At 35.8% G+C, this 13,994-nt stretch overlaps 1 protein-coding gene across 14 annotated transcripts in view; it reads right to left on the reverse strand.

Annotated features, from left to right (window-relative positions):
* Positions 1-13,994, reverse strand: part of LOC123239274 (sodium channel protein type 2 subunit alpha) — a 106,623-nt gene that overhangs the window by 28,627 nt on the left and 64,002 nt on the right. For all 14 annotated transcript variants that reach the window (XM_044666533.1, XM_044666536.1, XM_044666529.1 and 11 more), the window contains 2 exons: positions 5,105-5,225; positions 4,290-4,444 (listed from right to left, as the gene is read on the reverse strand). In XM_044666533.1, the coding sequence (XP_044522468.1) occupies positions 4,290-4,444; positions 5,105-5,225 (276 nt within the window). The remainder of the gene's footprint in view (positions 1-4,289; positions 4,445-5,104; positions 5,226-13,994) is intronic.

Consider the following 13,994-nt stretch of genomic DNA (forward strand, 5'->3'; position numbering starts at 1 on the left):
ATCTGGAAAGAAGGAATATGAGATAAAGGATAAGGGATTTGGGAAACAGATCAGAAGCCTGGGACAGAAGTATAACATAGCTGAGCTGGGGAACTTCAGTTATCTAAACATCTGATGCTTTATCAAAATGAGAGCAACTAGTAACTTCTTTCCTGGCCTTAAGAATAAATTCATCCTTGAAAAGGCAGAGGAATTGACAAGGGGAGAGGGGATTCTATTCTGGATCAGACTGTCATCAAAAGGGAGGAATGGTCTGCTGAGTTGGAAATGATGGGGATTTTTTTTTTGGGAAAGTGATTATTTCCATCGAGACTTTGTTAGAGGAAAACCAGGCAAAGTCTTGCATGCCTTCTACATTTGGGGAGAGCATATTTCAAAGGGTTCTGTGAAAGGTAAGGATTGCATGGATTAAAATTTATAGAAGTTAGTTCAAGAAGACTCAAAATGAATTTCTGAATATAATTCTCATAATTCCATGATGAGGAGGAAAAGATACGGAGGGATACCTGAAGAAATTTATATATATACACACACAAAAAATGTATTTGATCACTTAAAGTTTTTAAAAAAGTAATGGGATGGGGGCAGCTGGGTAGCTCAGTGGATTGAGAGCCAGGCCTAGAGACGGGAGGTCCTAGGTTCAAATCCGGCCTCAGACACTTCCCAGCTATGTGACCCTGGGCAAGTCACTTGACCCCCATTGCCTACCCTTACCACTCTTCCACCTATAAGTCAATACACAGAAGTTAAGGGTTTAAAATAAAAAAAAATTAAAAAAATGTAATGGGAGACTGATGAGGCCAGTCTCTATAAATATATGCAAAATGAGTATCCTGCATCTGCAAGAGTGATATGTAATGGCAGAGACTTAAAGAAACTGAAGCATATGGCAATAACTGTAACTGGTTCCAGTCTGCTATCCATGTGTTGAATAAGAGCCTGAATGTTGTGCTACCACTAGTACTGGGGGACAGGAGGGAGATTTAAAAGTGGGTGGCTTCTTCTCTTCTATTCTCTCTTCTTTCCTCTGCTGATTTCTTTCTGCTATACAGCATCTAGTTAGAGAGAATGCTATACAGGTGGGTGACTTAAATCTTTTCTCTTATTTTGTGTTTCAAAATAAGGAAGCCAATTGGGAATCAAGAAAGCTGACAATCAAGTCCATGATAGGTTTTGTAAGCAGTCCAGCAGAGAGGTCCCAAAGAGAGAGGAGCTACCTTCCTAACTTAGCCCAGTGGTAGCCCAGATGAGGACATAACACTTCAGCATTTGGATATGAACTTGGTGAGACTGAAGTTATGTAGAAACTAGAGAGGTGATAAAAAGGAGAATGTGCCTAAAATATAATTTTGACACAGAAGAAATATTTGTACTTCTGTCCTTGCTATATCTTCTAAATAGCTTTGAAAAGTTAATCAATGTTAATTGACATAACTTTGATTTCATTAACTGATTAAGTGGAACTAGGCTGCTGGTCAGTGGTGGTTAATAGTCAGGGAATAAATACAGAATCAGGGCTCCACTCCACAAAATTAGAGACAGATACCACAACCCCATGTGGTTACTCCTAGAAGCATGAGTGTGTTGATATAGCCAGCGTAATTCCAGAAAAGCGAGGCCAGAGAGTACTCATATGTATTCATATCAAATGTATGCAAAGAAGATAGAAACAAGGGTTAGTAATGGAGGATGACTATAAAAGTGTGATTATTATTGTGAGAATAGTTTCAAGAGTGCTAAAGTCTTAGGAGGAGAGTTAAGAACAACTAAAAGGATGAGGATTTTTTATTTTTGTTCTTTATTTCAACTATAATGGGGGAAAGAAGAGATTCTAAACTTTAGAATTAGTTCTCAGAATGAACAGGATGATGAAAACTGACAATAGAAAGAAGATGGATCTGTTTATTTCTTACTATACTTTTCATTTCTCCAAGAGAGTGACATTTGGGTTAGAAAATTTGTTAACAATGAATTAAAATCCAAGATAAATAAGAAGGCAGTAAAAGTATACTGAGCTGCCCTTAAAGAATTCAAGTCATCAGGTCCAGATGAGCAATGTCCTCAGATATTGAGGGGACTGAAGGATAGGATGGCCAAGCTGCTATCAGTGACATTAGGAAGACTGTGGAAAGTGGGAAAAATACTAAAACTCAGGTGGGTCAGAGTGAGTATGGAGAAAATTGAAATCCAGGTGGTTACTCTCTTATGATGTTAGAATCAATTTTTTTTACTTCTAAGGATATGAGAAAGCTGTTTAGAATGAAATCATGCTTGTTGGGAGATTGAATCCAAGAAACAGCTAGAGTATGACGGAATGAAAATTCAGTGCAAAAGGGAAAAAGGTGCTGTTTTCTCCCAGTGGTTGGGAGCAGGAGCCACAAGAGTTTACTTGGATAAGTTCATGCACTCATAGCCAACAAGATAAACCCTGAAAGGACATTCAGAGAGGGATAGAACTAAAAGTTCTCTCAGAGAACCATAGGGAATTTGGAATTTCCCTAGAGATTCCTTTGATGTTATTAGAGTATAGAGTAATAAAAATAACTGATATTTATCTAGCACTTAATATGTACCAGACACTGTATTAAATTCTACAATAATTTTCTCATTTGATCATCACAAGAACCCAGGGAAGTAGGTTCTATTATTATTCCCATTTTGTAAATGAGAAAACTGATGAAATTGGCAGTAAAATGATTTGCTTGGGGTCAACCAACTCCCAACTGTCTGAGGCTAAATTTGAACTCGGGTCTTTCAGACTCTCGCTCTGGTCTTCTATCTAAGGTGCCAATTCAAACTACCATAGGACTGAACAAGGACTTGCTACTGTCCGGTCCTTAATGTTAAACAGATAGGGAAATGGTTTGCAGTGCCTCATGGGAGCTCAACAAAAGTTATCAAGGTATAGTCTCATCAAGAGAAGAGGAAGTCTTCTCTTTACCGCTGTAGAGGACTGGGAAGTAGGTGGAAAAGAGGGTCAATGTCCAACCATTCATAGATCCTTAATTCTAGTTTAAAATCCCATTGTTTTTAAACTAAGACTATTTTAATAAGTGCATGGTTAGTGTTCCAGCTTCTAGTTTCTCCCCTCTGCAACTCAGAAGGCTGCCATATGCTTTCTAATGTTCAGATCTTGCCATTTTTCTGCTGAAAAGTTTTCAGTGATTACCAATTGCTTAGAAGAGGAAATTCAAACTCTTTAGCCTTTCTTTTAAGACCCCTCTACAATCTGATTCCAAACTACCTCTCCAGCTTTGTTTCATACCATTTCTTTTCACAATTTTGATTTCTAGACAAAGTGAATTATTATCTATTCCCTGATCTCATCCTTCCTTCTTCTGTCTCTGAGTTTATACACTGTTTGCTAAACATACAAAGGAGTTCCTCCACATTCTGCCCACTGACATTATTCTCACTCTTTAGGAACCGGGTAAGATGCCATTCCCTCCATGAAGATTCCCTAATCTCTTCTTATTGCCAACCTCCTCCCCACCACCACATCCACATACATAGATAAAAAGACAAGGTCTTTCAGCTTCTGAATTGAAGATAATCACAATGTTAGAATGAGCTAGACTGTGCAGAGGTAGACTAAATAATTCTGAATTCTTCAGAAGGCAGGCTGATAGGGAGAGATAATATAAGCACTTCTTCAGGGGAATCCATCATGTGAATGGTTAGGCATTAATTTGTTGATAAATAGAGCTACTCTTTTGGAAACTCTGGTTCTGAGAAGCTTGAATTAAGAGCTGTGGCCATGTGGTCAGTTCATGGCTCTGGCCTTGGCCAGATGACTAGTGGTAAAATAATATCAAAGAACCCACTAACTTACCGTATGCCTAATGGTCACTGCCTGTGCAATAGCAACTAAGACTTTCAAATGATTTAATTTAGTATTTGACTCATTTGAACTTGCTTGATTGAATTGACAAGACAATTCAGCCAAGAAAATCAAACAGAATATGCATAACTTTGATGCTCTGAAACAGTTGGATCTTTGACCATGGGAGAAAAACAAATAATTCAAATTCATATTCAAGTCAACAATAACTTGCGAGGTGAAACTATTTCTAGGGGAAAATGATCTGTAGGTCAGGGCATTATTTTCCTTTAAAATTTACTCTAATCCACGTTAGTCTAAAAAAGTTCAGTTTATCAGCTCAATAGAGTTCTGCTATGTACTGTTGGACTTCAAATACATGTGGTTAGGAATATTTCAGGGGGCAAATAAGTTTTATTTATGCTCAATGGGGTCATGCTAAGAAATTTGGTGGGATAGGTTCACTTACCAGAGCACCACTACTTAGGAGAATCATGAAGACAATGAAGGTCTCAAACCAGTTATGTTCTACTATCTTATAGCAAGTTTTTCTTAAGTTCCACCAGAGTTTTCCTCTGCCTTCTTCTATGCTGACCTGACAACACTTGAACTTGCGTACACAGCCTAGGATATGGAATATGGAAGAAAGAGGAAAGAAGAATCATAGTACAAAATAATTCTCAAGTCATAGCCCCTAATTAAATATTTTAAAGGGAAAATAAATGAAAGTTAGGTCTCTCCTATAGCATTTTATTGAAATAAATGCTGCAGCCATTTTTAAAGTCTAGATAGTACTTAATGTTTTCCATGGATTAAAATATGACTAAATTTCCTGAAAATCCTCCCCTTTCCAATTTCTTTTATCTCATACTTCAAAACTGGTATCTCTTAATTTTTACCTATAGTTTCCCTATCTCCCACTATATTTAACTGAATTTTCCTCTTCCCTCTTCTCCTCCTTTCAGAAACATCCCTTTTACTCTTCCATATCTTCCTCTCATTAGCCCTTTAAAAAATCCTCATCTTCTGTCTTAGAATTGATACTAAATTCCAAGGCAGAGAGGGGTAAAGGATAAACAATTGGGGTTAAATGACTTGCCCAGAGTCATACAATTAGGAAGTGTTTGAGGTCAGATTTAATCTAGGAATTCCCATTTTTTAAGTCTGAATCTCTATCCACTGATTTACCTAGCTGCCTCCCCCCAACACATTCCAATCTTTAATAACAGCAGAGAAAAAGGAAAAAAAAGCAAAAGACCCAACCTGGTTCAATTTTTTCCTTACCTTCTGTGAAGCAGGCTTCTGGTTCCAGGGCTTCTTCAGGCTCTACTTCAGGCTGTTCTCCTTCGGCAGGGGCTCCTACATCCACTGTGCTACCTTCAGATGAACTAGATGCATTTAACTTCTGCAAATCAAACCCCATAGAAAATACATATTTTTTAAAATATGATTTGCAATGCTGATAAAGCATATCTCAAGTCTTCTGTATGCATTTCCGAGCTCTGAAATGTAAGGTTTACTTGATGTACATACGTAATGCCAGTCTGCTTTGGTAGAGGTAGGGTCACAAGATTAGACACAATACAGACTGTGTCTATATACAGTGTTTCCTGCACAAATATGCTCTATAATTTGGCTTAAGCCAATACCAGAACTCCAAAATGAAATACTCAAGCAAGACTTGCAAAATGGCTATCTTGCCAAACTTGAGCTTCTCTGACGTCTTGTCCATCATGAACCAGTCTGTGAATGACTCGCTTTCTTCTAACATTGTGACCCAACCAATGAAAGCTGCACAGGAGTATTTTCATGTCAAATGCAGAAAATATATCGGATGCACAGACAGCAAAAACTAAATTTACCCATTTCTCATTGACATGAAAACACATTGTTACCAGTTGTTCTTAAATATCTTCTATATCTGTAATTTCATAAAGAGCAGCAAATTATTAGCTGTATAGCAATAGCCAGTATATTGCATTCTCTTTAGCCAATGCACTTTTTATGTTTCATTGTGCATTGGGGAAACTACTTGTTACTCTGGCACACATACCTGTCCTATGAACACAGGAAGAAACAAGTGGATTTTCTTTCTTTTTTTCTTTTCGTTTTAAATGAAATTAAACACGGCCAGAAGAAAATAGGATAGGATAAAATTGCTTGATGGTTTTTTACAACTTTGTTTAGGTCAAGTGATTCTTAAGCCAAAATGAATGAAGAAGTCCAAATCTTCAACCTGGTTCCTTGAAAACCCAAACTGAGGCACTATCAAAGTTACCCAGGGACAGATATGAGTGCCACACTAAATCAGAGTAGTTTTGATCACAGCATTCTCCGACCTGTCACAATGTTATTACCATAAAGTGTATAACATCAAGAGATGGCTGCACTGATAAGTAGCTAATTTATAAAGGGAATGATGTAAGCACATGAGTAAAATGCAGAGTTCACCATGTTGCACTAATATCGACAAAATGGATATTGTACTATAACGCTAGAAAGGTTTGGGTACGACTTGGACAAAGAGTTAGAGGTATCATTCCTGAGAAGACAGATGGGGTTAGATGGGTGGCATCTCAGCATAAAGGCATCTATCATATGACAAGATTATGTTTATACAGAAGATTTTCTTCTCTTAAGGTCTATTCCAGTGCTTTATCCCAGCATAGAGTTTAACCTGTTGTTGTTGTTTTTTTTCTAGGAGTCTATGCCAGAAAATTGGTAGGTCGCATGGAAACTGAAAAGATTTTTAATACAAGCTGGTGACAGATGTTATCTGTCATCTGAGAAACAGCTTAGGCAGGTTCAGAGAAGTTCACCAACAGAGAGCTGATAATCAAATATATTTTTTCCAACCATAGCAATTCATCAAGACTGTCTCCCCAAGCACCATGCAGTAGTGATTTGCATTAATTGAGGAAGTGTCCACACTGGTTGACTTATATCAGATATTTACTTGGTTAATTCATGTGATAGGAGGGTTCCAGTTATCCTATGTAAAAATACGCAAACATATAAAAAAGTTTTCCTTCTTTCACCATAAAAATATGTCTAAGAATAAACTTTAGATCTCTGACTTTCAGAATACCAAGTTCATGACTGTATCTTTTTAAATCTTTCCAAAGTAGATGATAAAAGATTATGCATATATTTTGACACAGAAGTTGAGATATTTTTAGCTTGGTTAAATATTTCATGTCATCAAACATATAGAGATCTACCTATACCATCTTTGCTCTCGTGTTCTAATATTTTACTTAGGTCAACCTGTATTTTTATTCTAAACAAGAAACAAGTAGTCTCCATTGCAAGTACTTCAAAATATTATGTTCTGAAATTTTCTTGAAAATATGTCCTTTTCAGAAAGAAGAGAGTTTCATTTCTGAGTAGCCAATGTTGAATGAAAGAGTCTGTGGCATGCTCATGAAGAAGAAGGGAAGAGCACAAATTTACATGGAACTTTTCTTGCAAAGCACATAAAAGGTTGTGTGACTTGTTCAAATCACATATGTTGACTTTCGGATATTGGTAGGACTTCTGGGTGGAGCCATCTTATAGACAAATGGAGTTGTGAGCCTGCAGCTCAGAAGGGGGGCAGGAGTAGGACTATAAACTTCAGAGATTACTAACTAAATAAAAATGGTGGTAGTCAAGGCCATGAGATCACTCGGGTACTTCTACCGCCGAGCTGCCAACTATCCAGGTCTAATAGTTACGTAGCAGTTTCAGCAAATGAAAATTCTAATTTTGTGATTTAATGATAGACCCATTCTTATAACAGTGTTCTTCATCCCTACTTACCAAAGGATGCTCCATGAGGCTATCTACAAGAAGTCATTCTCTCTGTCCTTGATGCAGAAAACCACATCCTTTTCCTTTAAAGGGGAGAGACTAGATCTAACACAACATGTAGTTATTGCCTTTAAAAGAATGTATATGCCCATCAATCATAATTCATAAGTGAAGCTATCATATTCTAACTATATGGATAGGAAAATCAAGGCAGAATAGACAAAGTATTTTGTCTAAAGTCACAGTGAGTCAGTGACTAGATTTTAGGACTTCAGACATTTAGTCTCACTTTTATTCATTCTAAGTCTGTGTGGGTTGAGAAAAATAATCTAGTCTTTTATTAACTTTCAAACCTGGAACAACTTCTAAAATGTGGAGAATCAGCTGTATCTATTTGCATGTGTTAATAAAATGTTCTGACTTTAAAAAATCATACTTGTGGACTTGCTCATCTTTATGACTGATTCTCATGGCCCCATTATTATATTCCAGTTCTTGTATCTATTTATGAGATGTATATAGTGTTATATACAGTACTGAGTGTTTCTTAAACCAAGTGTTTTACTTAAGAGAAACATCATGAAACATGAGAGGTAAATTCTGATTCCTAAAGGCTTTCATAAGGGAGAACATGGAATAAGCATTTATATAGTACCTACTATATGCCAGGCACTGTGCTAAGCACTTTTTACAATTATTATCTCATCTGAAACTCACAACTCTGCAAGGTAAATCCTATTACATTTGAGAAAACTGAGGCAAACAGAGCTTAAGTGACCCCTAAGGTCGAACACTAATAAGTGCCCGAGTCCAGATCTAAGCTCAGTTTTCTGACTCCAGACTCAATTCTCTATTCACTAAATCACCAGTTGCCTCATCATAGTAAAAACTGTCATGGTCATAACTATTTGAAAATGTGAAAAGTAATTTACTTAAAATGAGAGAAAGAAGGTAAATATTTTGTATTGGATTAGAATTACAGGCTTTTTGTATCACTTAAGTCTAGCTAGTACTCACAGGAAGATGGAGAGAAGAGATTTTGGAGGGATCATATTCAAGCTAATCTTGGACAAAATATAAAGCATTTCCAAAGTGATCAGACAACCAAAAATGCCTATGCATGAAGAATATCAAGAATTAGCTTTCATATATGTAAGAACTAAAATTAAATTTTATGATGGTAAAGTCACAGAGCAAACTTATTCTCCCTGAAAACCTACTTATAATCACAGTCAGATGAATTGATCTAGATGGGATCTCATTCTCTTAAATGAACCATTCAAAGATTTGTAGGAGTTAAACATTTTATTTTAATTTATATATTGAAATATTATTTCTTCATACCATTGATGATTTACTCTTAAAAATCAACATGACAACAGTCATTGCTCAAAATATTAAAAGTACATGTAAAAATAATAAAGTATTATGTGACTCAGGAAAACAAATAGATGCCACTTCCTCATAAATTATTTTTGTACTTCTAAAAAGTCTACATTGTCCATAATCAAATTAAGGCCAATTAGTAAGAAACTGTAATTAAAATTCTATTCAATTTGAAGAGGAAGGAAGAATTCTAATTCTATTTTGTAAAAGAGGAGGGACAAGTTCAAATTGAACCATAGATGACTCAGGGATTCTGCTTCAGCTATTTTAGTCCTCCAGGATTCTAATGTTTTGTTCCGCATGGATCCTACTGCTAATCTGTATTTAAAGAATTTCAAGTCATTCTGCATGAAAAATATCAGCAGCCTCAGTCAATGGGAGTTGTGCTGTGTTCTGGCTCTAGAATAGTTTCAGGATTGGAATGCCACGTCCAAAAAAGGAAGGATTCCTGCATAACCCTTTCTTTATAAGAAAGGTGCCAAATCAGAGGTATCTTTTATATTATAACATGCCAACCAGACTATTTTGGTAGGCTTTATGATTTTAAAATGTGATTGGTTGTAACCCTCAAAATACAAATAGAAAGAAGTATAAACGACAATGATATTTTTGGCAATTTGGGTTTGTAGTGAAGCTAATTACTGTACAGTGATTTGTGAAATACCCAAATTCAATTTAATTCAAGAAAATTATTTGGAACAGAAATTATTTTAGTGAAATAATACTTTTTGTTACTTTCAAATAATGTAACAGAAATGGGTGATTGTGTATGTGAAAATAAGGTGGATATTCAGTCTAATTCTCAGAAACCTGGGTTCAGGCCTCCATCTATACATACTATATGCAGTATCCTAACTAATTTATTTAACTTTTCTCTGTGCTAGATAACTCCCTAAGATAATAAACTGCTGAACATTTGCTGTTAATAATTTCCAGTCATTCCATCCTGCCTTATGCTCCACTTCTCCTAAACTTCTTCACCTTCATCCAGATTTCTATTCTCTCCACACTCCTTTTTACTTTTGCTATGACTTCACTTTTCTCTCTTTCCAAACTTAAGCCAATAGATCATTATTTTACCTTTACATTGTATTCTTTTCTTGAATTTCTTGTCCTCTTGGTCTGCCAATACTGTTCTCTTGCTAAGCCTCAGCCTTGTGTTACTGTCATTATCTGCCTCTGTTCCCCCCTCACAAGCTACTAAATAAATGAAGCTTGAGGAAGTCTTCCATTCCTGTGCACTGGACACATTAAAATTCATGCTATCCAATCTCAAATATGCTCTTACTAAAGCAAAATAGTCTCTTTTTTCATTTCTAATTTATTTCCCCACAGAAGAAATTCCAAACCTTCTCTTTCCTAATGAAATCTATTCCCAACCACTTTCCCCAACTCTCAGCTCAGGAACTGGCCTTTTAATTGCAAAGACTGAGATCATTCATTGTGATCATCCTCTTCTCCCATTCTCTTTCCCTCAGAACACTTTGACATACTTTTCCACTCTTTCTTCCCATCTTCCACTACTGGACAGAGAGGTAGCCTTTTTTACTTTGCCTTGTCTAACTCCTCTACAGATGTCCTTGATCCCATCCTCATCTATCATTTTCAGAAGATTGCATCCATAATCACTCCACACAGAACTTGAATGTTCGCCTTCCAAATACAGAAGCCAACACTCTATTTACTCTGCTACTCGGCTTATTGCGGAGTAATGCATGTATGTAAATATGTAAATAGATACATATATACATAAATGTGGAAGCAATGCACAAATGTTCTTGCTGAAATAGGAAATCAATAGGCATATAAAATGGGAGTCCAAAGAAAATGCTATCCTTATTTTCCAAATAATTTGATAAAGTAGGATCCTTCACCCAAAAAGCAACATTTATAAAATAATGAAATTGTAGGTGACTATTGTAATTCTTAACTGAGTGCAGATTGAAATGTGGTGCTTCATTTTATAACTGAACATAAAGAGATAGCTTACTATTTTGGTCTCGAGATGACTAGCATATGAACATGTTGAGGGGAGTGGGAGGTAGAAGCAAAGGGAGAGAAGAAAAAAGGGGAAATCATATTCACTTTTGAAAATTATTTGAAAATTTATTTTCCCTACAATTTCTGCTTATTTCTTTTTTAGACTTTAAAGGAAGTATATTTATTTTGGGGATATTTAGTGATACGTAGGTTATTGGGCAAGGAGATGAAAGGAAACTTTTCTTTTTGGTCCAGACCTGTGATTTCTTTTTTCAGGATAGGTACTCACAGTATGGAAAATCAGTTCATCGATGCAGACCAATGATTAACTGTATATTAGAATCTTAGAGGATTACCTACCCAAAGTTAACCAGCTAGTATTGATTAGAAGTAAGTCTTCCTGGTGTCGGGAGGACCTGGGTTCAAATTTGGCCTCAGATACTTCCTAGCTGTGTGATCGTGGGCATGCCCCTTTATACTAATTGCCTAGCCCTTCCCACTCTTCTGACTTAGAACTGATACTAAGACAGAAAGTAAGGTGGTTTTTTTTTAAATTAAGTCTTTCTGATTCCTAAGTAGGATTCTACCTCTAATATTATAGTGCCTTTAAAAAGCATCTATAAGTAGGTTATTTTTTGAATGATTAAATGCTTTTTTTGTCAAATGCTGAATAAAACTTTGATATTATCCCTTAACTGTATCACACTAACATATCTTTCTGGTAACCATATTTAATTAATTTACATTTTTGGAGAATTATAACATTTTTTTGAGCAGCTTGTGTAAGTATAAGGATTGTTCTAATTTGGCAACTCAGCTTGAAAAAAATAACTTGTCACTAAGTAGAAAATAAGAAAGGTTATAATAGCCTAGCATTATTGGCAAAATACATGTATTGAGTATTTTTTAGAAGTGGAGGGCAAAGTAGAAAAGGACATCTTTTTCTCTATGTCTATTTCATGAAATACCTACGTGTCTTCTTTAGGCTCTTAAATAGCCTTCAAAACTCTATAATATTATAATGGAAAATAGATAATTCATAAAAAGCATGCACTTTGTCATCAAGTACAACTTTCTATTAAAATCTACACAGGAAAATCAGCCGCTAAAGTCACAGAAATGTTAGGATTGTCAGACTTGCCTGACCATGCTTATATGACAGCGTAGAGAGCAGCTGTGCATGTTTCTACTATACTGCCAATGGATGGGCAAAGAACATAGCTAAAGAGCATGCAGGCCAGTCAATAGTCAGGAAGAAGTGAGTATACATTGATAACTTGCTTAGGTAACCTGTATAAAAGTGGTGGTGGCACGTGCCTCTGTCTGGTTAAAAACCACCAGAGCTGCATTCTTGATTGCTCCAAGCTTGACTCTAACCCTGTGAGAAGTAAGAATGGTAAGCAATGAAGTTCATGATATGAAATGGCTACATTTTACGCTGGAACAAAAAGGCATTGAAATATGACTTTAACACATTGTTTTCAACACATCTCTTTTACTGAACTTCGAAAAGCAAAGCATATATTCAGTCACTAAATGTCAAATGCTATTATGAAAAGGAATTACTTTAAATGCAAAGGAATAGAGACTAAGAGTTTAAATAAACAAATAAATTGCTCCTTCATGAACTGTGGCCAGAATACCCTGGAGTCTTACTCTACAGCTGTCCTAAGTGGAGGACATGAGATCACCTGCTAGTCAACCAGAAGATGGCTCTCCTCTAAGAAGATCCATATGGTTCTTCAACAACTACACTCCTTCGCACGGGTTCCATGATGAGCTTGCCTTATACTGACCTCCACATTGTCTACTTTAATGTCACATTACATGTGGGCACAACTTGTTTTATTGCACTTTGCTTTATTACTCTGCATAGATATTGTTTGTTTGTTTTGTGTTTTTTAACAAATCGAAGGTTTGTGGCAACTCTGCTGGAGCAAATCTATAGGCACCATTTTTCAACAGTGTGTGCTCATTTCAGGTCTATGTGTCATATTTTGGCAATTCTTACAATATTTCTGACTTTTTCATTATGATTATATCTTTTTTTGGTGATCCGTGATCAGTAATCTTTGATGTTACTACTGTAATTGTTTTGGAGCACCGCAAACAGCATGCATATAAGATGAAAAACTTAATAAATGCTGTGTGATTTCTGACTGCTCTCCTCACCCACCATTTCCTGGTTTCCCTCTCCTTGGGTCTCCCTATTCCTAGGGACATAATATGTAAATTAGGCCAATTAGTAACACTACAGGTCTCTAAATGTTCAGGTGAAAGGAAGAACCAATTAAAGCAGCAAAATTCATTGTCTTATTTTAACAAATTGCCACAGCCAGTCCAACCTTCAGCAGCACTACTACCCTAATCAGTCAGTGCCATCAGCATCCAGGCAAAACCATCCACCAACAAAAAGATTACAGAGGCTTATATGATTGTTACCATTTTTTAGCAATAAAGTATTTTTATAAAGGTATGCACATTTTAAAAAATGCAATACTATTACACACTTAATAGATTATACTGCTGTGTAAACATAGTTTTTATGTACCCTGGAATAGCTAAAAAAATTGTGACTTGTTTTATTGTGACATTCACTTTATTGAAGAGGTCTAGAACAGAACCCTCACTATCTGAGCTATTCCTGCAGTAGGATTCTAGTGTTGTATGTAAGAATATCATATGCAGGATTAAAATAGATCTAAAACATATTGCAATTTGAATTCAAGGGTATTCCTCCAAGTATAACTTTTAATCAAATCATACTAAAATGTATTCTTCAATACTTAAGGCTTTAATCTAGAAAGCTGGCAGCAGAGACTATGATTTAGAAACACATAAAGAACAAAAGATTTTTCTTGAAAACACTATGGATAAAAACTACTAAAACCATTCTTGATCTGAACACATTAAGACTCTATCTCCATATAAAATATCCTTCATTTGACTGTTCTTATTTCATTTTAAAACTTTTTTAGCCTTTTGTAAAGGAATAGAAAACTACATCTCCTACCCA

The sequence above is a fragment of the Gracilinanus agilis genome, chromosome 3 (genome assembly GCF_016433145.1).
Source record: "Gracilinanus agilis isolate LMUSP501 chromosome 3, AgileGrace, whole genome shotgun sequence".
NCBI lineage: Eukaryota > Metazoa > Chordata > Mammalia > Didelphimorphia > Didelphidae > Gracilinanus > Gracilinanus agilis.